This window comes from Syngnathus typhle, linkage group LG18 (assembly GCF_033458585.1).
Source record: "Syngnathus typhle isolate RoL2023-S1 ecotype Sweden linkage group LG18, RoL_Styp_1.0, whole genome shotgun sequence".
NCBI lineage: Eukaryota > Metazoa > Chordata > Actinopteri > Syngnathiformes > Syngnathidae > Syngnathus > Syngnathus typhle.
The window spans coordinates 8,654,215-8,679,022 of NC_083755.1; the positions used below are offsets into that span (position 1 = coordinate 8,654,215).

Here is a 24,808-nt window from a genome sequence, read left to right on the forward strand (position 1 = left end):
TAAAGAATCTCAGCTATCCAAGTCGTGTTTTTTCACATGGAAGGGTTAGCTAAGGGCATGAGACTGACTTGGCAGGACTCCATTCAAAAAGATTTCTTTGACAAGAGGGCAATTGGGAAATAATTACTAGAAATCTTGCAAGTACAACACTTGTATAGAAGAAGGAAGATTGAGGTTCTGTCCAAAATGAGACGTATTCTAGACAAATGTGGTTTGGAATAAAGTTCCAGCAAGAATGGATGAGTCATCGAGTGATTGAATATATTTATTTTGGGCAATATTAATAAAGTAGCATTTTAGCTCAAAAAGGAAAAATGACATTTGCTTTTTTTATTTTTATTTTAAAAAGGCAAATATAATTGTGACTGATGAGTTGGCCAGTGATATCAACTAATCCTCAGATGTACTGATGGAGCATATTTGCAAACTGATCTTTTTTCTTCCTTGAAATCCTCATCTGTCTTTATTTGTTACACAATCCGTTTTTGTAGTTTGATTTGGTGCCATGGCAACCGAGTCTGCATTGCAGTGGTTCTTTACAAATGTGCTTTCAGAGAAAAAGAGATTTCAACCAACTATTGTACGTGTTTTAAATGAGATGGTGTCGTCTTACCATGGTCATGCCCATCACCAGCGGAGTGATAAAGAAAATGGGTGGCTGACTCATTCCCTGCTGCGTTTCATGAAACGTGTAGAAGAGATCTGTCCAGCAAACAACCCATAACAGCAAGCCAAACACCTGAGAGGGCAACAAAAAGCAACAAACGTGGTAGGGACCTCCAACCAAACACTCCAAAGTTTTCTATACCCTTTTTTCTAAGCCACTGGTGTCAAACCCAAGGCCCGGGGGCCCGCCACATCATTTGGCCCTTATTGCATTAGAAAATGTCTTGCACACCTTGGGAGCTTGTTGCACTGCTGGTGGTTGCACTAACAAGCTGAAGTTGAATCTGTTACTAGGAGAACATTATTTTTAATGGGCATACCCGGGGGGGGGGGTTGAGCCTCCAAGGCTTGTTTACATGAAGTGGCATTCCCACAAAGTTTGCATCATTGGGCGTAGGAATAGGGTGATGTTTTTTTGCTGCTGCATTTATTCTATCAATAAGCTGCAGTGTATGAATTATTGTTGATAGTATTCCGGGTAGAAAGATTGTTACTGGTTGAAGCGAGATCATGTTCCCACAAATGGGTCCACAGATGGCTTCATCTTATTTCCAATCAGGGCCAGTTGTCCGCTAGAATTTCCCAACACAGCTGTTGTTGGTGACTCACCGTTTTGAATCGGTTCATGATGGACATCATGATGTAGCCTTTGTTGTTCTTCTTTAGGTAGAAAATGTAGAGAGGTGAGACTGCCCATAGGTAAATGCATGGGAGCCATGACAGGACGCTCAGCTGGAAACACACAGGGAGGTCGGGCTGATCTGTGTGGAGGGTCTGATTGGCTACCTGCAGAAATAGGCAACAAAAGAAGAAGACATAAGATCAAGACCAGAGGTAGTCTTTTTTTTTTTCTTCAAATTCTTCATTCATTGCTGATAAAAATTCTTTATAGGTTCCTTTATATTAAACCTATTGGGTGAAAGCCATATTTTCAATAAACGGAGGCAAAATCCAGAGGTGAAGGAAAACTCAACATGAATCATAGAGAGATGCGTGCTGGTTATCACGGTTCCCTACAAACACACACGCGGACGGACGGGCCGGGCCGGGCCCACCCACAGATAGAACTAAGATAAACACAGCTGGCAGCCTCCATTCATTTTCCGTATATCAACACTCCCATCGACTGAGGCATGCATGTGTAGGCTGATAGGTAATCAATCCAGCTAGTGAGTCTGGAGTTTTTCATCTTATCTTTTTTGCCAGACAATAGAACACAAAGAAAAAAAATGACAGCATGCACCCAAAAAGTAGAGAAAGTCAAGTTTAAGCTTTTTAACATGTTGTTTTTTATATGGATGCCCAAAAGGGTTAAAAACTGAAGTTAGAAAAGATTTTTAACATCTTTTTTTTTTTTTTTTACATTGTCCAAAACAAATAATCAATCAAGGGCTTAAACAAAAGCAAGCACATTATTTCTTCTATTTATTGTATTGAAACTTTAATGTCTTATATATAAATAAAAAAATATATATATAAACAATAATGAATGAATGAATATCAGGTTATTAAATGTCGTCCCACATTGAAACAACCGATGTTAACTGTTTATTCTAAGTTCAGTGCATTATTTGTAATGTGCTCAAATCTTTCAATTTCAGGATCTTCAAATGGATAAGGAGTGTTTTAGTCAGTTGTCTTGTTTTGCTTTGCACGGGTAAGCAGAATTGAGTTTATTTATCCTCAACTTAGGTCATGGGCGTGCTGGAAGCCTTCCCAGCAGTCTTTTAGCAACAACAAATCCTGTTAATCCCAACAAATACTTCCGGAAATATCCAATTGATTCTCCAAATGCATCATTCAGTTAAACAAGCAATGAAGAATTTACAATCACAGATTTGCTTACTGCAACTTGACAACAAATATTGACTCCCCATCTGTTAAGCAAATGCAGGGAGTGAAATGCAAACACCTGCAAAAAATGTAAAAGAACAGGAAGTGCTTGCTGGACATTTTCTCTCACGCTACAACATGGAACTTCCAACGGTCTAAATTATGGCCAATATAAAAACACGCCAAATGTTTGTTTAGTTGGTAGTTGTAAAAAAAAGTAGAACTAAAAGTTGTAGAACTTTATGGCTTTTTACAGTCAAACTCTTATGGAATCTCCCAGATTAGCCTGACAAAGTTTTACTGATAGTGCTGTGCAAATAATATCGTTTAAAATAAATAAATAATTTTTATTTGTAACAGAAGGAATATACAGGTTATATTGAAAAACAGAGTCGGGGGAAAAATGCTAAAAAAAAAAAAAAGTTCCGAGAAAGTCAGCAACTTTGGATACTTGGATATTTTAATTTTTTTTACTTGAATGCCCGCCATGGTTTTGCTACCGAGACTTTGCTAATTTGAAAGCATTTGTAAAATTCATTTTCCGGAAAAAAAAAAATATCTTGCAATGTATTTTGGTAAGCTTACGTTTTCAAATATCCGTAGTTCATTTTTATAAATGCTTTTAAATGTTGTACCTTCTGTATCCAATGCACTACTCCAAAACGGCTTCGTCATGCTTTAGCAGTATGACACTTGGCAAAACGTATTCGATGGGAAACCTCCTGACAAAAAGTCTCTTCTCGCTTCTTCATTTAGCTTCTTCCCTTTCCGTTTCAATGGTGTAATTGAAAAGTATGCAAGAAGATAACTGCATATTCAGCTGTTATATGACAAATACCCATCGGGAGTTTGAGTAGGGCGGCTGACGACAACACCTTCACCAAACACCGCAAACAAATACAGATAAGAATACTTGAATCACTTCAAAAAAAAAAAAAGAACATTACAGGAAAAGCAGAAACGAACCCCGCACCTCTAAACTGTAAAGGGACATGTCTGAGGTCAACAGAGCTCCACCAAACATGACCTCTACTATTCATGCTCAAGGTTGATCTTTGTGTCATCAGACCCGAGATTTTTTTTCTTTTTCTCTCTCTCGTGATAGGAGTCATTGGTGGTTTGGGGCGAGCTCCAGCAGGCCGCCATGTGCATTTTTCAAAGGAATAACTCCATGTGGATCAAGATGGCTCCGATTAAATAGGAGGCCGGCTCACTAAGACCTTCAAAAGTATCAGCCCCTCAAACACAGCAAACCCAGAGGAAGGAACTATTAGAACTGCACATTTCAGCCGTTTTTGCCCACACCTCCCAAATGTGGAGTTTGCATGTTCTTCCCGTGCCTGCATTCCAAAAACATGCTGATTGAGTACTCCAAATTGCCCTGAGGTGTGTTCGTCATAAACACAGCATAACAAATGAATAACAGACAACATATGTCATTGATAGCAATGCATCAATGAGTTGAGAGGATTAAAGCATAGTAGGCTGCATTTATAGTGCAAAACCACAATTCATTCTGACAGCAGCCAAGCTTCTCACGATGGAGTAGTAAAGTTAGCTCTGTTCCTTCCTGACCCGAATGGCTGCCAGCAATACAGAGAAGGCTTCAAAGTCATCCAGCAAGACTGAAAAATGCACACCAAGTTGCACCCGGGACTTCTCATTCCTGTGTGTGGACGGACATGGGAGCAGCCATGCAGAAAACTTACCCAGAAGGGAAGCTCGGGTCCGCACAGCCGCTCCATCTCCGTCCGTCCGTCCGTCTCACCGGTAATAGTCTTTTCCCGTCCTCTTTGTGACTAGGCAGCAGCAAGCAGCTTTTTAATTATTATTATTATACCTCTCAAGGACGCTGCTTTAATAGTCTCATGCCCGACAAATAGACAGACAGGTAGGGCATACGGAGGTGCCTCGGCCGCCAGTAAACAAGGCGCTCCTTCCTTCCTTCCGCTCTGCCTACAGGCAAAGAACACAAGCAAGCAGAGCGTAGGGGAAAAAAAAGAAAGAAAAAAAAATCTCATTTCAGATGTCAGAAAAGAAAAGGGCGTGAACTTCTTTTGGTCATGCCCCGCTTGGGTTCCCCTCCTCTTTTGTTTCTGTCCAAACAGCAACGTCACGCACTCAGCAAGCATTCTCGCGCACAAATCAAATGCAATATTGCACAAAATGGTGCTTTTCAGAAACGATCATACTTTCTCCTACATACTGCATTAGAATTTCTCATCGAATCAAAAGCGTGGAGCTCATCATACACACTTCGAGCCGTTCAAAATATCGCTTGGTTCAATTCAGTGTCTGATATTTCAATTTCACCAATCCCAAAATATTTGCATCGTGGCGTGACGCTGGATGGGCCCAAATGGACGCGTTTATTCGAAGTATTTGTATGTTCTGTAAATATCCGCTAGGTGGCGGCATCAACGCAGCAATCAATACATTGGAAGTTTATACTGTATTTCTGTTTACAGTAATGTAATACTGTTGCGTAAGATAGACGGAACCTGTTTTTTCTTTTTATAGCTCACACTTTTCAGCTTTTCAGGACTATTTTAACTAACTCCTGAATTCAAAAATGAGTTATTGACTATTTTTTATGGAGTTCGGAACACGCTCTAATGATTACACAAATTTTTCCTTCATGTGTTAAAGTTTTACAGTCGTTTCTTTACTATTGTTTCTCATTATTTTCGAGGTTAATGAAGTGTTTCCAGTTCACGCAATTCCAAAAAAAAAAAAAAAAAAAAAAGACTGGTTGACGCATTTAAGCACAAGCACGAAAAATGAGCTGAATCCAAAGTGTGTTCGGTTCCGCCCGCCCATTTTCGAGGACTGTCTTTCAAACTTTTAATTCTGCATGGGCGGGTGTTTCCGCGTGTGCTATGTGCGCACTTGGCATCCCCAACCAATTGCGCCGTCGACTCGCATCTGGAAAGCAGACTCGTTCCTAATTGAAAGCGCATCTAGATGACATTTCATGAGATGATACTTACGCCTTTTATCCACTTTTAGAGTCGACGCTCACTTTGGACCTAAGAAGGAAGAGTGCCTTTGCAACAGCTGGATGAGAGCGGGGAAACATCTGCAGAAGATGAGCGCCGTTGTGTCGCTGCTGCTTCTGCGTGAAACATCTCCGGAATGAAGCCGAGCTCTCATAGGACATGATGCAACCCACGCTGATTTTAAAACGACACGAGAACCACCAGAGATGAGTCAAAGAACCGCTGAGGAATTACACTCTCTTCCACAGAGGGGGTTATCTACATCTTCTACATCTTCTCTGAAAAGACGACTTGTAAGGCTTGCAAGAAAGTCCAGTGATGGATCTCTTCGGTAAGTGTTTTTTTTTTATTTTAAACTGGATTACTCAATTTGCATAAAAATCCAACAAACACGCCACTGGATCGCCAAGAGACAATTAGTATGATAAATTGGAATATTTAAGTTGGAAATGTAGGTCAGTGCTTCAGAGAAAACCTTGCTAGCACCACAAGTGCGGAAAACAATGATGGACGGCCATCACAGCATACCATTGCAATGCCGACATACCCCTGGCAGTCGTGTATTGTGAGTGTGTGGTCAAGGATGACAGTTGCTGATGCACCTCAGTCTCGACCATGACTTGGAACAGAATACACATTCAGTCAAGAGCAGCAGGGACAACCCAGGCAATTGTTCCTTTGATGACATCACAAGCACCTATGGCCAGACTCACTGGAACAATTCGATATATTACATACTGTAATAATTTGGTTCTTCATAAATGGTGGAGCTGATTCGAATGTTTACCATTTATTATTGCTTGAAAGTTTGATGTGAATGCGTTCTTCTCAGCATCGCTTTTTTTTTTTCCTTCCCATCAAAGCAGTGTGGCCTAGGAGCAATGAACCTTTGAACCACTGTGGTAAGAAGCTTACAGGCTTGCCCAGTGGTGCACAACCCTTTCTTTTTTCCTTCATGTACACAAAGAGCTGAGAAAGGAATGGTGAAGGGCAGCGGACCAAAGGCTTGTACTCCATCGATCAACTTAACACGAATTTATAGATGACATTATTTAGTTGTAATGATTTATTTGTTGCTTTCTTTCCCCCCCTCTTAATATCACATTTTTCTCGGTATCCTTTTTGTTTATTGAACTGGATTGATTTCCAAGGAACCTTCAGCAGTCCATCTTGTCATGTTTGATTATCCAGGTCAAGTTCGTCTACCGGCAGTTCGTCCACTGGCAGGTCGGCCGAGGCTGTGGCTTTCAGACAGCCGAGCAAGAGCCGCATCCGTCACCACACCAACCGCCTCTCGGGAGTCTTCCTTCGCGGCGGCGGCGGCGCCGCCTCTGGCTCGCTCTCCATGGCCATGTCCACCCAAAGCGGGAAAGGAAGCGGTACGTTACGCTCAGTCAAGTCTTTCATTTTCTTCCAATGTTAATGTCTCGGAAGCTTTGAGAACTTATTGGCTAATGCAGAGTTTATTTTAAGAGATATCAAAGCCGCTCCAGTGGTTTGCACATCTGCAGGTTCTGGGTTTGAATCTCATCTTGGGCCTGCCGGTGTCGCGTTTGCATTTTCTTCCCTTGCATGTGTGTGTGTTTTTTATGGGGACTCCAACTTCCTCCCGCATTCCAGAATCATGCATGTTAGCTAGCGGTATAAAAAAATGAATGGATGGATGCATGTTAGCGTACGTTGGATGGAAAATAGATATTTAATGTTTCAAAGCAGAATCCCATGATTTTAGTTGACCTGTGGAACAATGGCTGCTTAAGAAGCTTTGCAAAGTTGGGGGAAAAAACAAGCAGTCATCAGACTGATCTCATCCAGGGATTAGCAAATACAAATTTGTAACAGACATCCACAGAAAAAAAAGAATAAAAGCAAAGCATGGTGTTGTTTGGCATCGTTAGAAAGGATCTTATATTGCATCATGGTCAATGGAGTGCCAAGAGCTGTTACAGTTTCGATCATTTATCTCATGTGCATGACTTGTAGGGACACTTGGACTGCCACGATGGAAACTCTGGCTAACAAGCGTGAAAGTAGATTGAATGCATGTTGTAATGTTTCTCTTTTTAGACACTGAGTTGATTCACAAGAAGCATACTTTCACCTGACTGACTGACCCTTGTATACTTTTTTTTCCTCATACTTTCATCCAGTCATCATTTTATTCCACACAGGTCATGTGTAAAGACTGTATTTTGGTAGCCTTATTTTTGGCCTGTAAAAAGTGTAAGGAATGCCTTTAAGGAATTGGAAACGTGTTCAAATTGTTTTATTTGGCATCACTTTCTTTTCGTGCAAGGGCCTGATGGTTTTGACTGAGAGTTGCTCTGACCACACGTAACCACCAATCACAACTCCGCTTGCCAAGGTCACATGACCAAACTCAGAAAACAACTCCGCCGATGAATTCATATTCCACATCATCAGTATTACTCAGAATGCTGTGTTTAGACTCGTATGATTGGAAAGAAAGTTTCGGGCTTGACTTTGGTCTCTGTGAGTTCTGGTCTCGGGGCAAGTCTTGGTCTCGGATCGTGTGGTCTTAAGCACAGAAACTATATTATACTCCAAAAAGGGAGTTTCTATTTGGGCCAGAAGATGTCAGGTAAGAATGTGACCTGTAACTAAAGGCCCCTCTTGTAAAATTCTCTTGGATGTGGGTTGAGGTGGAGGGGCTGAGATGGGCGGGGGGGTCTGCAAAACTACACCCCTGTACACTTGAGCAAAGTACCTTGACCACTGGGAAGCTGCCCACTGTATCAGTGTGTCACTTAACGGTGTAAATAATGATCTGCAAAAAAAAAAAAAATAGAAATGAGCAATTTAAAGTTAAATGTACACACATTCTGTCCCTTCCTCCAAAAATACAAACATGTTTTCCTCTCTCGTGTTGCATTCAGCGAGTAGAGATGGCAAAATTGCGGACGACCCCTGTGAGCTGTCAATCCAGTTGAGTGCTCCCGGAATTTTGAAGATCTTTGGAAGCGAGATCTGTAAAGGAGCTCACTATAAGAGTGTCTTGGCCACCACACATTCCAGTGCAAAAGAGCTGGTCAAAGAGGCCCTTGAAAGGTGAGGGAATGAGTTCTGTCTGTTTGCCATATGTCATTGTTTGTCCGTGATTTTTCTTGCTTTGCAACAACAATTAAAAAAAAAAAAAAAAAAAAGTCAGGCATGCACATGTGTTTATACTTAATAAACAGAGACTTGATGTTCTGTCCGTTGAGTTCTAATTTCAACGTTGTGCTCACAGTGTGTACGTGTGCCAAAGAGTCCATTTAATAGCTGTGAAAGTGTAGCGCAAACCACATTTTGTGTGAAAGACGGCCAGTGTTGGCTGGCTGGAATTCTCCGCAGAGACAAAAAGTTTGCTTGGATTGCAAACCCCAAAAATGGAACGGAATGATTAACACAAGTGAAATCCGACATTTGGATATAATCATAGCTCAAAGGTCAAGGATGCCAGTTTGGGCTGAGCACAGACTCTTGACCCTGATTTGAAAAAGAATTGGAATAAATTCGGGATTGTATTTCTTTTTCGTGGAACATGTATACTAAGATTTTTTTTTTTTTTAAATCTCCATTGGATTTCGATGACCATCAATTGGAGTGATCAATACATTTGATGTCATCCGTCCATCTCCCATAGTGCAAGGGTTGTCAACCGGTGGTCCGTGGTCCTTTAGTGGTCCGTGGCAGTATTGCAGGTGGTCCGCAAAATTGGAAATGGAAAATAATTGTAACGTTTTTAAAAACAGAATCATTATTTAGACTTGATTTATTTTCCAGCTGATTATAATTTTTCATTTACCCATCCAAATAGACATACAGATGCAAATAAATAGCCTGTATAAATAAAATAAAATAAAATAAAATTCTGGTGATTTAACCTAACATGTTTTTTTCCAATATGGTGTTAATTCTCTCTTTCCATGTCTTTCAGGTATGGCCTTGGGAAAGAAGAGGCAAGTTCCTATGTTCTGTGCGACACCATCGGCTTCATTGCCGAGCGCCAGTGGAAAACCGAAGGCTTCCGAGCGGTGGGCGACAACGAGAAGCCGCTCCTCCTGCAGTCGTTATGGAAACCAAGGGAGGGCCTCGCCAGACGCTTTGAAATCCAGAGGCGAAGCCTGGTGGAAGAGCAGACGGCCAAAGAAAAAGACACCATCACTGCTGGTAGGCTGCCCCTTATTATTTCCTGGTGTGCAATCTTGGCTCTTCAACAAAGCATAGTACATTTAGTTTTAGACTTCCTACAAAGTTTTGCTGTTTTTCCCCAGACATCCATCAAAGTCCATTTAACAAGACCAAACTGCTTTTTCTTTTTTCACATTTAGTCTCGTATTCCCTTCTGTCCAAATGTCTAGCAGACATTGTAGTTTCAAGTAAACTTCATCCTCTATTTCCAAACACACTCCATGATGCTTTTAAACGTTCGACATGGAAATAATTCTCCACAAAGTTTTATTTGGAGTAGCAGTAGCAGCATATGGCTTCTACTGGAAAAAGCGGCTCGAGTTGACACAGCTGTAAGAGTGCGTCCTGTTTGTCATTTTGCTTCTGCGACTGGCACAGCATGTGCTAGCCTTCCTTCTATCAGTGTGGCTGATCACTTTGCGTTTCCATGAGCTGTGTCTTTCTTTCCACCGAGGTCTGCTTCCCGTGTGTAGACTGGCTTGACTCTAGCATTAACACATACAGTTGAAGAAGAAAAAAAACAAAAAAAACAGGTGCTGCCTTATCACTGCATCCCATTAACTCCGTCCCTAATGTATTTATATATAGCGGATTATTTGCACAGGTTAAGCTAATTCCTGTTCTTGCTTATCCATCTCTCTGATAGGGATCAACGCCCAGGCCCGTAAGCTCCAAAAGAGTCGCTCCAGAGTTAACTCCACCCTCATGGAGAGAACAATGAGTCGAAGCCAAAAACTTTGGAGGAGTAAAAGTGAGATGGACCTTATCGATGGCGATTCAGTCAATCGGGATCAAAGTATGTCCTTGAATGGAACGTTAGTGGAGAGCCGTGAGGGCCCAGAAGTCAGGGACATTAAACATGCAGTTCCCTCTAAGGGGGATGGTGCGTTGCAAGCCAAAACAGAAAGGCTGTGTCCATCGAGGCCCAGAGGTGAGCGGGAAGGAGAGGAGTCGGAGAGGGAGGAGACGGAGAGTAGCGACGATAACACCACACAGTACTCCATTCACCCGCCTCAGGACTGTCCGTACCTGCTGCTACTACATGGCCACAGCCTTGTGCAGGTATCAATGCCTGAGGGGATGGGAGCATATTTTGCATTTTTGATGCTGTCATGCAATTTACCAATCTTTCCGACTTTCAATGTTTTTCAATCTTGTATGTATGTTTATTCTTTTTCTTTTTAAATTCCACAATTTTTCCCATTTTTACTTTTAATTTGTACTTTAGACTCTTTGTTGGTTTTATTGTTATTTTTAATTTAATCCTACTATTATATTGCTATTATTTACGTATGAACGAATGATTTGAACGTTGTTTTGGTCCTCTATTATAAATAACACTGTTTTTTGAAGAGAAAAGTGTGGAAAAAATGTCCGAACAGTGATCAGGAAGCTGTAAAACGCAGCCGTGGCACTGCTTCCTGTCTGATTAGCAGGATTTTCAACAGCCCTACACATGCCCGATAAACTCACAACCGCACTTTAGGTCATGTAGAGACCTGCTTCTCCGAATAACGCATTTTATTGTGTCAAACTTGTATTGTGGGAGCAGGGAGACATCACAATACAAACAACCTACCGTCATTTTCGGACTATAAGTCGCACCGGAGTATAAATCGCACCAGCCAGAAAATGCCCAAAAAAGTGGACAAAAACATATATATGTATATAAGTCGCCCCCCCACCCAAACTATGAAAAAAACCGCGACTTATAGTCCGAAAATTAAGGTAGATATTCAAAATAGGAATAATAATAGTTACCATTTCCAACCTGATCAATTCATCACAATTGAAATCTTTTCTATAGGCTGGTTAGCTAAAAAAAAATCAATGCGTTCTTTCATCTTGTACTATTTGTTTCTCTAGGACTTTGTCATTTACCTACTTCCGAGACCAAGCATTATATTGGGGCGACAAAATGACAACGGAGATGCGGACATTGGCCTCCTTGCAGAAGATATCCTTCCAAAACATTGCATTTTTCATCGCAATAGCACTGGCGGACCAACCATGCTGTGCCCCTTTCCCCATGCTGTCGTCACAAGGAATGGCAATATATTCAAAGACAAAGTCCAACTTTGCCCCGGTGATGTCATTGGGCTGGGGCAAAGCTACTTGTTTCTATTTAAAGATCCCTTGCTGCACAAGGTAATCGGAAAAAACAAATACACTTTATTGGCAATATAACCATGACAATGTTATTGTTTCTTTAAAAAGGAACCCGACAGTTCTGCTCCCTGGCCCAACTTGTTTGGCTCCGCTACACCTAATGTGATCCTCTGCAACAACCTGCCCAGCCCAGCCAGTAGAAAGTGTCCGAAAAGATCTCCATTTCTGAAATCACCGCAGGGTCACTACCTGACTTTGAACTACCGAGCTGACGATGAGCATTGCATCATCAAGCAAATAGTGGCCATGGGGAGCACCCACGTTAAAGACGGACCTTCATTGAGCGTTGCTTTTCTGCTGTGCCTTTGCGTTCAGTATTCCGCCTCATATTTACGTACGTCGGACCTACGAAGGCTCCTGCTGCTGATTGCAAGTGAAATCCAAAGCGCTGTTTGGGTGAGTCGTGGTGGATTATTTTGATCCCCCCCAAAAAAATGGTGTTAATACGGTTATTCAATCAATTCTTTTTAGACAACTAGCTACTCTATTTCATCATGACATTTGGTTTTGTATCATTTTCTACACAGGAGCAAACCAAGGAACTGGCTGCTTTTCAGAAGGACGTGTAAGCCCTTACTCCTACTGCAGACTTGTGTAATCATGATCAACTTCTCCTGATGAAATCTTATACCTGGATTTCCTGCACCCTTTCAGCAACAAGGACATCATCCCAGCACTGTTGCCCCTAGTGGTGTGGATGTCAAATAGCCTGGAGATACTCCAGTTCATCCAGTATCAGCTGCCTGTCATCTTGGAGTGGAGAACAAGTGAAGAGGATGAAGAAGGAAAGGCTGGGGGTACATAAAAAAAGAAAAATAAATCTTGATCCTGGAGTTCAGCTCAAACAAAACATTTTTCTTTTCTTCCAGACCTTCTGGAGTTACAGCTGTCCTGTGTGCACTCAGCCAGTGAAGAAACAATGGCGTCCCTGGAGGAGGTCATCCTGCTTACCTTTCAGCAGTGTGTGTACTACATCACCAAGGTAAAAGGATCAATGTATATTAGCTGCGTGATTGGAAACTATTCAAGTGCAAATGACGTCCTGGTACAACGACTTGAGAAGATCAATTGTTCTTGCGTGGTGGCACCATCTAAAAGCAACACCGATGAAGAAAGGCAAATAATTAGTGACAGGCTTGGAAGAAAGGGCCCAGTTTGCTCCATGCTGACAGCCCAGCCACACTCGGGTCATTGTGACCCTGGTGCAAGACAAGACACCTTTGTGTGAAGGCCCAAGGAATCTTAGCATTGCAATATTTTCCATTCGACCCTAAGAAACTATTTTTGGGAACAATTTCGCCAAATCTCAACAGATCAATGTTGACGTGGAAGGAAGAAAGAAAGACACAAAATGGCTGACTGCTTGTCCCAGCTCGTCATGTCATCCATCATGCTTGTCGTCTCACCACAGGATGCAATCCTCCTCTCTGCCAGAATGAAAGAAGAACATTTGTGAGGAATGTGACAAAGTTTCCAACGTCAAAGAAATTCCTATACATATTTAAAATACCATATCCATTCATTCAGAGCGGTGAGGTTGCCGCAGCCTGGAAAAATAACAGGCGCCATTAATGACAAGCCATTTCTCGTGAAGACGCTCGTTGATGGATCCGCCGCGCGCATTTCTCCAGACTTGTGGGCAGACTGTTTATTTGCCCACTTTGGACTGGGAGACAATACACTTTTTTGCTTGAATGTGGTCAATCAAGCATTGAGTTGAGTTTCTCTCCCTGCTTGGCTCCACCGAGTAGCATTTTCCAACCAGAAAAGTTTTTTTTTTGTTCCCCCATTTCTATTGTCTGGTGTGATTGGAAGTGGAGCTGTCTACTCGCGTTCCCCCGCCTACCCTGGGCTTGCTAAGTAAAATGATCTGCTCAGGGCGGATTCCTTCAGAACTCTTCACTCAGCAGTCTTGTTCCAGCCCACATGAGCCATATTCAGCTTTTTTTGGAATGTGGATCTAGTGCCTGCGCTGGCCTTGTTGGTGGAGCAAGATTTTTGCGGAAAGGGGATGTCTGCGTACAATTAGCCCAAACAGAGCTGTCATTGTCCATGCTGACTTTGGTGGAGCAAAAAGCTTTTAGCTCAAGGGGAGGGGTGGGGTGGGGGGGGTGCTCATTTTTGCTGATTCTTCTGATTTTGTAGTCTTCCATCAATAATGCCTAAGAGAGTCACGTTAAGTGAAGGCAACATGGGTGGTCGGCCTCAAATATTGAATGTCTCACTTGATTGGACAATTCCAGGTCCTGTACCCCATCCTGCCGGGCTTTCTCAATTGCAACCGATCCAAGGAGACTCTTGAGGGGCCGGTCGACAGCGTCCCTGATCAAGTCCGGCAGGTTTTGGAAGTCCTATCTGAGACCCAGAGACTCCTCTCAGACTGTCAGCTTCACTCGGAAATGACCACGCAGCTCGTGGCCTTCATTTTCTACTTCGTCAATGCATCGCTCTTCAACTTGCTCATGGAAAGAGGTACGAAAAAAATAAAAGTTAGACTCGAGAATCCAGTAGTAAGCTATTTTGGGTTGCATTTTAGAAATAAGAGGTTGCAACATTGTGGAGTAAATCTTGGTTGGTCAATACAGTAGTGCAAGTGAATCTGATGTTCACATTGCCAACTTGTCAGTGGATACGTGCTAGAAAATGCTGACGAATCACTCGTGTGGACTGCTGAATGGGGAACATGTGTGAAAACATCTGATGCAGATGACTTTCATGGTGACACTAATGTTTCAAATAATAATGTGGTCGGCGGCGGGCGCATCATTATCCACATGGCGCACGTGCTGTTTCAAAAGTCATACACTAGCGCCCTCGATTTTTTTTTTTTTTCTTCTTCTCTTCAATTTTTTAACTTGGCCTTCAATAGAGCAGTTTCCCCATAGCAGGACATCTGAACCCGAAACCAAAATTGAAAAGGAAGTCAGACATTTCAGTTTGAAGACTTCATTAGCTTTTTTTTTTTTAATCTTGAGTAAAGTGTCAGTAATCAGAGCTGGAGACATCAACTTCATTTTCCCATCCATCCATCCATCCATCCATCCATCCATCCATCCATCCATCCATCCATCCATCCATCCATCCATCCATCCATCCATCCATCCATCCATCCATCCATCCATCCATCCATCCATCCATCCATCCATCCATCCATCCATCCAGCCAGCCAGCCAGCCAGCCAGCCATCCAGCCATCCATCCAGCCAGCCAGCCAGCCAGCCAGCCAGCCATCCAGCCAGCCAGCCAGCCAGCCAGCCATCCAGCCATCCATCCATCCATCCATCCATCCATCCATCCATCCATCCATCCATCCATCCATCCATGGATAAAGCCATCCATGGATAAAGCCATCCATCCATCCATCCAGCCAGCCAGCCATCCATCCATCCAGCCATCCATCCATCCATCCATCCATCCATCCATCCATCCATCCATCCATCCATCCATCCATCCATCCATCCATCCATCCATCCAGCCATCCATCCATCCATGGATAAAGCCATCCATCCATCCATGGATAAAGCCATCCATCCATCCATGGATAAAGCCATCCATGGATAAAGCCATCCATGGATAAAGCCATCCATGGATAAAGCCATCCATGGATAAAGCCATCCATGGATAAAGCCATCCATGGATAAAGCCATCCATGGATAAAGCCATCCATGGATAAAGCCATTTAAAATGAAATATTTATTTTCACAGAAGTTTTTACTCTGACTAATATAGACCGTGTATGGTTTATTCCAGTGCCTGCAGGATCATGTCATAAATAAGGAGCATGTTTCACATGGTAACACTGTGCCCCATTGAGTATTTTTTTTTTTCCCGTGACATTTAGCCTGACTTGCCGAGGGGAAAGGAGAGAACTGACAGGAAGCGTGTGGTAGTTGACACGCTACAAATATTTCACCACTGGAATTCAACCACTATCAAAGTACTTGATGGGAGTGTTGATCATTTTCACAAAATAGCATGTGTCGGATTCACGTGGACTCTCTCTAAACTTTGAGTTTTATGCTGACTCAGCGGTGGGTCATCATATGCGTTTTGTCATGTTTGAATCAAAGACAGATGAGCTAATAAATCTTACAGCCAACCCGGGAATAAAAAGGGGAGCTCACTAAATCGTCCTATTTATGTCGTGAGCAATTTGAACGAGGACTTTTCCTTGATGTCTTTGCAGGCGCCGAGCCAGATTTCTATCAGCGGTCTACCGGCATCCGCATACGGGCCACTTTGGACTTGCTGTTGAACTGGGCCCAGACAACCGGATTGGGGAAACTCGCTTTTGAGTACACGCGCACACTCTCAGCGGCTATCAATCTTCTTACTACGCCATGGGAAATTCTACACCAGGTAAAAGATATTCAAATATTTAGAATAATATAACAAAAACTAAAATAAATATATATTTAATATTTATACAGGCAACAATATTTTGCCCTTTTTTTCCCCCATTCATCAAAATAGTTTCAGGTGTCTTAACGTCTGTAACATTTTTGTTAAAAAAAAAAAAAACTGTCATTATAGCACACTTACCACACTTTCTTTTTTTGTGTTGCTGAAATGAGCCCGTCTGGTGCAAGTGAGCTAGCTCACATCCTTTCTACTGTTATACAATGAATTAAAAAGTCCAAATGAACCTAATCAGCAGTTCATTGTGTTTGTGTGCATGCATAGAGCTCTTGGGCGTCGTTACGATGTGACTTCCCTGCACTGAACGCAGCTCAGCTGAAGCACCTGCTCAGCTTTTACAGCCCAACATGTCCCACCAGGCACACGTGGACTCCGTGTGCCCGGGACCAAACAGAAGCGCGCGCAACCGGTCAGTGTTGAACCCAGTCGTTCTCTTCCCATCTTGATTGTTGTCTTTATTTGAGATTTCTCTTGCATTCTCAGAGGATATCCTGCAGACTTTTGATAGCCACCATCCTCTTGTGCTACCAGATGGGGATTACCAGTTCATAGTGGAAAGGCCGGTGACAGATTTAAGCCTGCTTGAACACTTAAACAAGCTCCAAGTGTTCATTTTTAATCGGGCTAATTCACAGACCAATGGGGGGACATCTTCTGGCCAGCAGCAGGTAACTCCAACATATTTGACTCATTTTTCTGAGAGTCAGGGTTTAAATTTCGCCTCCTTCCAGAGTTGGAGTTTGGATGCGCTCGCTGTGCCTGCCTGGCTTTTCTCTAAGTTATTTATTTATTTTTTTCACGACGTTGTGATTGGTGGTGACGAGCCAACAGCAAATGTTCAGGAAGCAAAACAAACATGCGTGGAAAGAAAAATAGTTCTAAATGAGAAAATATTACGAGACACACTCACCGGCTACTTTTTAATTCTGGTTGGCTGGCTCTCTTTTTGCCTTCAAAATGCCGGAGAGTAATCAAATAAAAATAATCCATTTTATCCATAATCAAGGATTTTTTTTCCCCTTGTTTTAATGCCACTTGTATTTCAGGGTATCACCATGGAGGCCAAATCCAGCCAGGAACCAGTCCAAATGGTGCCATCATCATCTGGTTCACCTCCATCCCCCCCTTGGCCGTGCCCCCATTCCTCCATCCAGGAAGTGGATGAGTTGAGCTCCTGCGGTGCCCAACTTTTGTCCCAGAAGCTTCGGAATCTCCATCTGCAGACAAGCCCTGAGATAAGGAGGTCAGCACTGGACCCCTCCTGTCTACTCACCCCACCCAACACCCCCCTCGTAGATCCTGTTCATTTGGTTAAAGAAGACCAAGACGCACATTCCTGGTCCTCAGACGGCGGTGCATACGACCAAGGTATTTGATCACGTCAAGCTTCTTGTCAGTATCATCGCTGAAGAAGAAGCTTCCGTTGGTTCCTCCTCAGGTGGCTTAATGTCGGAATGCCTATCGGCGCTGAAAGACGACCGTTTGAGTCAAGATTACACCAGTATGAAAAGGATTTTCGAACTCATAGAGGAAGAGGAGGAGGAGGCCGAAGAGATGAGCAACCATTTTGACGACAACAACGATGAGATCTTCAGTTTGGAGCTCGAGCGGGACCAAAGCGGTCTTGGGCTTGCTCTAGTTGACACAAGGGTTAGTTAGTTCAATTGGCACGTACTGGCTTGGCGTGTTGTTGATCATTTGACCTCATGTTTCAGGATATGTCATTGAAGGTGAAAGGCATCTTCATTAGGGCAGTGGTCCCGGACACCCCTGCAGCCCGCTGTGAGAAGCTCCAAGCAGGAGACAGGATCCTTGCTGTTAATGGAATCAGTCTGCTTGGCTCCCATTGTCTAAAGTAAACGGAGCAAATCCACGCAAAATGATAGAAAATCCATCTGAATAACTTTTTTTTTTCTTTTTCTTTCTTTCTTTCATCAGTGGCAAGGAGTTGATGCAATCATCAGGTGACCGGCTGAGGCTGCTGGTGGCCAGATCTGATTGGATGGCCAAGGCTATACAGACTGAATGCTGACGCTGCAAAAATCATCCAGATAAGAGTTGGGGTCCAAGATCACTTAGAATAAAGAATTGTAGCCTAGCTGACATGAATGGGGGCAATGCTTAATTTTGTCAAACCTGGTGTTGTGCTTCTCACCATGACCACCACCAAGGAAAACTGGATTGCTTCTTCTCAAAACAAAATGCACTATAATAAATGTGTTCTCTTTGGACTTTAAAGTCAAGTTAATCGTTTCTGTGAATAAAATGTTTTTCAAGAATTGTCAGAGTTTCACTTAAACTGCCCTTTGGCTGCAGGAACATTTCCGGTCCTGCTCATTTCTGCCACCTACTGGCTGATAAGCAGAAAACACACGACAAACTCGCGGATTTGATTTCCATCGATTTCTTTTTAGCTTCACAACAGCAAAACCATGGGAAGACGTTTTGAGAGCATAAAAGCTGAGCTAACCTGTGTTGACCAGCTATAGTAAACAAAATTCTTTTATTGATAGATTTTGAGGCGGTAGGCGTGGCTAAGGCAATGTCACCTCCCCTTGGCGTGCGTCTGCAAGAGGAGTAAATCCGAGCTGGCCCAAACTGCAGCTGCTGAGATTTCCTTCTTCTTCTTCTTGCAATTTGTGCACTTTTCCACAATGACCGAAGCAGACCTGTACACGGTGTACAAAGGGGTATTGCTCCCCACTCTTATACACCCTCCGCAGAGTTTAAAGCGGTTCGAGACATTCACGTTTCGTCCCGATGACGTTGTCATTGTGACGTACCCCAAGTCCGGTAAGTTGGGACTCTTTTGCATGAGCTCTCGAAATTGACAAGAACTCTTTCAAGGTAAACGCACAATAATGTGAGTGAACTCGAAAACACGCGGGGAAGTTCACGTAAAAAGTGGCGCACCTTAAAGCTGCGCTGCTTCGTATGTCCAGCAGAGGGCGCATTTTTATTTACGACACAGGTATTTCGAAATGACGAACGACGCCCAGCCAACTAGTTTGCACAGGTAGCGTAAGTCATGCGGCTAAAAAGGCGTGCTCAGTTAGACTTTGACTCTTTTGATTTATATTATGACCAGGTAACCAAGCACAGACGAGTCAATAAATGCACGCAAACACAAAGTCTCTTGGACATACAAATAATTTCCCCAAATTTCCTTAAGGTACAACTTGGATGCAAGAAATCCTCCCCCTGATCATGAGCGGTGGAGATCCTGCTTCAGTGGAGACCCTGCACAACTGGGATCGTGTACCCTGGCTAGAGGAGGCTCGCACTTGCAGCCTCAATCTTGATGACAGGCCATCACCACGCATGTTCACCACCCATTTCCTTCCCCATATGATGCCACCATCCTTCTTTCAAGTTAAGCCCAAGGTAAGTCACTCTTGTTTACTAGTGTGCTTTTATTTTTTATATGACATTAAAAATTGGCCGACATCTTGACCTCACTCTAGGTCATTTATGTCATGAGGAACCCCAAAGATGTATTCACATCCTCCTTCCATTATTGCTCCATGGCCTCCTTCCTGGTTGACCCTGGACCACAGAGCGAGTTCCTCCAAAAGTTCCTCAAAGGGGAAGGTGATTCATCTGCAACGTGCATCATCATAGAATCGTGTTTTTGTTATGAATTCAATTGCATGATCTGTTCTCTAGTTATATTTGGCTCATGGTTCCATCACGTAAAGAGATGGCTTGAGTATAAAGAGCGAATATTTTACATCTGCTATGAAGAAATGATAAAGGTAAAAAACTACAATTCACAGCCATTGTTACGTGACACTTCCAAATGTGATGTGATTTGACTTTTGTTCAATTGAAGGATCTTAAAGACTCTGTGGCCAGACTCGCTCTGTTCCTGGAGAAAACCTTGGACGCCGATGTGATTGAAAAGATAGCAGAGCGATGTGTGTTCAAGAACATGAAAAAGAATAACATGTCCAACTACTCGGCAGTTCCCAATGAAATCATGGACACCACAAAGTCACAATTTCTCAGGAAAGGTGTGTTGTTAAATCCTTCTTTACATCAATCAAGAACTGGATGACTTTTATTGTATTTATTTTTTGTGGCAGGAATAGCTGGAGATTGGAAAAACCAACTGACAGCAGTGGAAGTGGAAAACTTTGATGCTGTTTACAGAGAGAGCATGAAAAATGTTGATTATGAATTTGCCTGGGATTAAAGGAACCGTTTTAATTAAAGGTCATTTACAGACAAGCACTTGAACCATGTTGCGCTTATTTATTTATTTATTTATTTATTTATTTATTTATTTATTTATTTATTTATTTATTTATTTATTTATTTATTTATTTATTTATTTATTTATTTATTTATTCATTCACTGCTCTTATTTATTCATTGTATGTGCCTTCTTGTTTTTACTTTTTGTATTGTTTACTTTTGGTAGTGTATTGTACATTGAGGTCGTCTGGTCAAGGATGAAAAAGAAAAATTGACATGTTCATTTTACGGTGGCTTACATACAAGTGAATGGGGGCACTGCCATCTTGTGGTAGCGTAGCGTCATTACATAAACCGCTTCATTGATGATAGTCAAAAGCCCATTTAATATATTAATTAAATTAATTTATCATATAAATTTATATTCATTACATTAATATATTATATTAACTAAATTATATGAATAATTGCTATATATATATATATATATATATATATATATATATATATATAAATAAATTGATTTATAAATTATAAATTGATATAATGATTTATAGTGGTAATTTCTGTATAGATTTTATTGTAATTAGTATTAGAATTATATATTATTATTTTCATCAAATATTTTTATATTATCATTTTAATTAATAATGGGCTTTTGACTCTCGTTTATGAAGCGGTACATGTAATGACGGCAAGCTACCGCAAGATGGCAGTGCCCCCATTCACTTGTATGTAACCCAGCGTAAAATGACCATGTCCATTTCCTTTTTTCATTGTGCTCTTTCTTTAATGTAAACGTCATTTCAATTCAGTTACAATATGGTTAGTAGAACTTGAACATGAGTAGTTTACTGTACATTTGTTCAGTTTAAAATACCATCACGTAAGCAGAATTAAATAAATACGTACGTCGTACGATATGAAACATACAGGCTTTTTGACTCTCGTTTATGAAGCGGCACATGTAATGACGGCAAGCTACCGCAAGACGGCAGTGCCCCCATTCACTTGTATGTAACCCAGCGTAAAATGAACATGTCAATCTTTCCTTTTCGTGACCAGACGTCATGAGAATTGTGCAATGAAGTTTAAAGACAACTGGCTTCAACTTTTGGAAACAACTCGACCATGCGTTTAAAAAAATAGCATCAACAGACGTCCTCTTTTTTTCCCCGGACATGTCTCACTTTTGAGCCCTCAAAAAACGTCCGGGATAAATCATGGTAATTTTTTATGTTTAGGGGAAAAAAAATTCCGAGTCTATGTACAATACACTATGTAACAAAACGGCCGCAATTTCCCGTCCAAAATGGCAGAATGTTTTTTAACTTTACCCGGTGATCGGGAGACTATGGTTCGAGCCCCACACGAACCAGTCTTTGACTACAGTTGAATCGGTGTTGAATCAAACTTGATTCTCACGAACATAAGGTAAAAGTGTTATCCACCACACGATTGAGTGTTCAGGTAGACCTGGGTAATTCATTAGATTTCTTAAGCAGGTTGGAATTGTGAGGTACACTTTCAAAAAAAAAAGCCGGGATTCGCTGACAAAATGGCATAAAGATTTTAACTTTACCCGGTGATCGGGAGACCATGGTTCGAGCCCCACACGAAGCATTCTTTGAGCTAAAGTTGGATTAGTGCGAAACTCGAACTCGGTTCTCCCGAACAGAAGGCAAAAGCTTTATCCATTACACCACGGAGTGCTCTGCAAAGTTTGCCGGATTTGGTAATTTTATCCATCTTGTGTGACATATTCTATAAATACATAAGAAAAACTCGGAAAATTCAAACACCAAAATGGTTGAATGGTTCATGACTTGGGTCGCTGTCCGGATGCCTCGGGTTCGAGACTTGCTCTTTGCAGCTTTTGCAAATAAGAAGACATGTAAGATCCGAACCAGCCTCTCCCGAACCAAAGGTAAAAGCTTTAACCATTCGGCCATTCGAGCTCTTAAGCAATTCAGTCGAGTGGTCGTAAATAAAGGTGTCTCTAAACTTTTCCTGGATACCTTTATTATTTGTGATATTACAGAAAGAACTCTGGATTTGAACTCACAGGCTATGGTCGAGTGGTTGACACCTTTGCCTCCGAAGATGGCAATGCTGGTTCGAGACCCGATCCCTCCAAGAAACTTCACTTTGCTGCTTCTCGCTCGCTTTTCTGTTGAGCGCCAGCGTTCGAAAGGTTTCTTTTTTTACTTTTTTATTCTTCTTTTGATGACGTCATCACAAAAAGAGTATAAAAGGCGTCAGGAACGCGACTGTCAGTCCTTCACTCTCTGACAGCGAGCGCCACGCTGCTCTGGTCCACCTGCTGCGCCAGCCGCACTCCGTTCCAGAACTGACAAGGTGAATGTTCAATATGTGTTCATCTTTTGAAACTAACTGCTTTTTCTCTCTTTCAGCGTCAAGTTGCACTTTGGGAGTGTTCCCAACTTGCAAGCTAAAAAGTTTGCAGAAGCTAGCGCTAGCAGTTAGCGTCTTCAACGATCACCAAAACGCATTTCTTTGGCGTGCATTTAGGTGCAACGATATAACTAAAGCTTTGAACGGCGGGTAAGTAAATGTACATTTTGAAAACTAAAGCACGCACCGTGTGGAAAGATGACTAACCCAATTTTTGCACAAACATTTAGCAACGTCTCGACGACAGCGTCGTTTGGCCAAAGGTAAGTAGACAAAGCAGCGTTTGCATATATTCACCAGAGAATTACTGAAACAGGTATTTCGCTGCATTCGTGTTAATTTTCTACTTTCTGTCTGCAGGTGCAAACCCTTCAAACGAGCCCGTCATGGCCGACTGACTTTCTGTGAGTTTTAAAGTCGACTCATTCAATCAACTGCTTTTAATTGTCTTCTCATTTCTGTCCACAGGTCTGCATCTGGAGCAGAGGAAGCAGATTGACTGCAAAATGGCAAAAATATTTTATTAGCAAAGCATCTTGTCAAATTGACTAAAGCAAACATTTGTTCTTTTTCTTTTGTCTGCAGGATCCAAAATGGCCACCTTGCACTTCCCGCATGGCTTCATGAGACACTTGCAGGTCTATTCTTGCTCAATTTGCTTGTTAGGCTGAAACTGTCAAAGCAGAATGGTTGTAACGTTACCGTGTCTTTCAGACCAGAGAGCTGTGGTTGGAGAGAAGTCCGGCGCAGGCCTCCATTCCTCACTGGTGAAACGTGCACGCGTCCAAATGTTTGGCACATGTCAAACATTTCAGCCTGTTCTTTCTTTTGTCAATCAGGTGTTGCCAAAGGATCTACTTACTGCAGCATCAATCTGCTGGTGTGGATCTACAAGGTTTTAAACCTGTGGAATCATCAACCTGCTGACAGGTGACAACTAATTACAAACTTGGCATTGTTTATCACTTACCTGCTTTTTTTCATGCTTCCCTCTTCCTGTAAAGCACGGTCCAGTAAGGATGCAGTTGGAAATTCTGCCACCTGCTTGTCAAAGGTAAAAGCCCTCAAAACCATGCAGAAATTCCTCAAACATGCCAAAATGGCAGATCAATGAGTCCCTTGTTTGTCTTGTGTGCAGGTGTCCACCCTGGAGAGTATGAACATTCTAACAACTCCGCTTCCAGTCTACAGTTAAAAAATAAAACCAGTGAACTTAAATGAAGCTGATGTGTCAATATTCCTTTTTCTTTCCAGGCAGAGGTGACAAATTCTGGTCGACAAAGTGCAAAGCCTGCCACAGTTTGTCTTCAGCCACAATTACTCTGAGCTCGTTCACCTGGTTCCGTGCTGCCTGAAGAGCCAGCTGCTGGTAAGAAAAGTAAATATTCTAGCCAACATGTTTAAAAATTTGAATCCATTTTTGTGTCCAGTGTGAAGCACCATCAAGTACCTACTCGCAGCAGAAGCTGAGGACCAGAACAAAGCTACAGACCAGCAGCACTTCAATTACTTGTTACTGCCTCAGCAACCTGAGAAGTAAAGCAATTTAAATGCTCCTCATTGCATACTAACCTTCATTCCAATAATTTCTTTCTTTCTTTCTTTCTGACAGGAAGCAAGGAACAAACTCCACCTCCTGGGTCATGCAGCAAGGAACAAAATCAGCTTCCAAAACTCGTCACAAACTCTCCTTCTACACTGGTATGTTTCATGTCAAAACCTTTTCTGCACAAAACGTTGACTTAGCATTTTACTTACCTATCTCTTTTTGTCTTGGGTCCAGGCATGGCGTAATACTCATCCCACTGGCTGACCACTTCACCACTCGTCCCTCTGGCCGACCACTTCACCACTCAGCAATGAGCTGATTGCAATCCAACTTGTTGTGATTTACTCTGCAAAAGAATAAAACTTTAT

At 42.1% G+C, this 24,808-nt stretch overlaps 4 protein-coding genes and 1 long non-coding RNA gene across 26 annotated transcripts in view; 3 read left to right on the plus strand and 2 right to left on the minus strand.

Moving 5' to 3' along the window:
• Positions 1-4,501, minus strand: part of abcc3 (ATP-binding cassette, sub-family C (CFTR/MRP), member 3) — a 17,136-nt gene extending 12,635 nt beyond the window's left edge. For 3 of the 6 annotated variants that reach the window (XM_061304493.1, XM_061304486.1, XM_061304485.1), the window contains exons 1-3: positions 4,209-4,497; positions 1,276-1,452; positions 614-739 (exon numbers count right to left, since the gene is read on the minus strand). In XM_061304493.1, the coding sequence (XP_061160477.1) occupies positions 614-739; positions 1,276-1,452; positions 4,209-4,244 (339 nt within the window). In that variant the 5' untranslated portion in view covers positions 4,245-4,497. Of the gene's footprint in view, positions 1-613; positions 740-1,275; positions 1,453-4,208 lie in introns of all 6 variants that reach the window. The other 3 variants (XM_061304488.1, XM_061304487.1, XM_061304491.1) reach the window with 3 other exon arrangements.
• LOC133171272 (ras-associating and dilute domain-containing protein-like) lies at positions 1,358-18,558 on the plus strand. Of its 3 annotated transcripts, none has more exons than XM_061304494.1 (19): positions 1,358-1,500; positions 5,509-5,829; positions 6,690-6,877; positions 8,396-8,567; positions 9,439-9,671; positions 10,339-10,754; positions 11,559-11,840; positions 11,910-12,257; positions 12,389-12,426; positions 12,516-12,658; positions 12,731-12,843; positions 14,105-14,333; positions 16,047-16,219; positions 16,544-16,688; positions 16,763-16,947; positions 17,326-17,647; positions 17,718-17,929; positions 17,995-18,134; positions 18,218-18,558. In XM_061304494.1, the coding sequence occupies exons 2-19, from the start codon at positions 5,705-5,707 to the stop codon at positions 18,309-18,311; spliced, it is 3,558 nt and encodes a 1,185-aa protein (XP_061160478.1). In that variant the 5' UTR covers positions 1,358-1,500; positions 5,509-5,704; the 3' UTR covers positions 18,312-18,558. The 3 variants fall into 3 exon arrangements, with proteins under 3 accessions (XP_061160478.1, XP_061160479.1, XP_061160480.1); XM_061304495.1 differs by having other exon boundaries at positions 18,010-18,134; XM_061304496.1 differs by having other exon boundaries at positions 16,811-16,947.
• A 375-nt stretch (positions 18,559-18,933) lies between these two features.
• Positions 18,934-20,474, plus strand: LOC133143173 (sulfotransferase 2B1-like). Its single transcript, XM_061264966.1, has 6 exons — positions 18,934-19,072; positions 19,452-19,663; positions 19,744-19,870; positions 19,946-20,034; positions 20,112-20,292; positions 20,365-20,474. Exons 1-6 carry the CDS (start codon positions 18,934-18,936, stop codon positions 20,472-20,474), a joined length of 858 nt encoding a protein of 285 aa, XP_061120950.1.
• A 2,065-nt stretch (positions 20,475-22,539) lies between these two features.
• Positions 22,540-24,680, plus strand: LOC133171283 (uncharacterized). Its single transcript, XR_009718726.1, has 6 exons — positions 22,540-22,834; positions 22,891-23,041; positions 23,122-23,154; positions 23,252-23,295; positions 23,360-24,427; positions 24,504-24,680. It is a non-coding gene; the product is annotated as an uncharacterized LOC133171283 (long non-coding RNA).
• Positions 23,399-24,808, minus strand: part of uts2r2 (urotensin-2 receptor 2) — a 49,690-nt gene continuing 48,280 nt past the window's right edge. For 4 of the 15 annotated variants that reach the window (XR_009718716.1, XR_009718711.1, XR_009718710.1 and 1 more), the window contains one exon: positions 23,399-24,786. The gene's annotated coding sequence lies outside the window, so the exon portion shown is untranslated. The remainder of the gene's footprint in view (positions 24,787-24,808) is intronic. The other 11 variants (XR_009718718.1, XR_009718715.1, XR_009718717.1 and 8 more) reach the window with 11 other exon arrangements.

What these genes read in the sequence shown, in the direction of transcription:
- LOC133171272 (XM_061304494.1), top strand. Translation starts at nt 5,705, where the DNA reads ATGAGTCAAAGAACCGCTGAGGAATTACACTCTCTTCCACAGAGGGGG. An exon ending in CATCTTCTGGCCAGCAGCAG is followed by an intron (nt 16,948 to 17,325) that starts GTAACTCCAACA and finishes CTTGTATTTCAG; the next exon opens with GGTATCACCATGGAGGCCAA. An exon ending in CGGCGGTGCATACGACCAAG is followed by an intron (nt 17,648 to 17,717) that starts GTATTTGATCAC and finishes GTTCCTCCTCAG; the next exon opens with GTGGCTTAATGTCGGAATGC.
- LOC133143173 (XM_061264966.1), top strand. Translation starts at nt 18,934, where the DNA reads ATGACCGAAGCAGACCTGTACACGGTGTACAAAGGGGTATTGCTCCCC. An exon ending in TCTTTCAAGTTAAGCCCAAG is followed by an intron (nt 19,664 to 19,743) that starts GTAAGTCACTCT and finishes ACCTCACTCTAG; the next exon opens with GTCATTTATGTCATGAGGAA. An exon ending in AAAGTTCCTCAAAGGGGAAG is followed by an intron (nt 19,871 to 19,945) that starts GTGATTCATCTG and finishes TCTGTTCTCTAG; the next exon opens with TTATATTTGGCTCATGGTTC.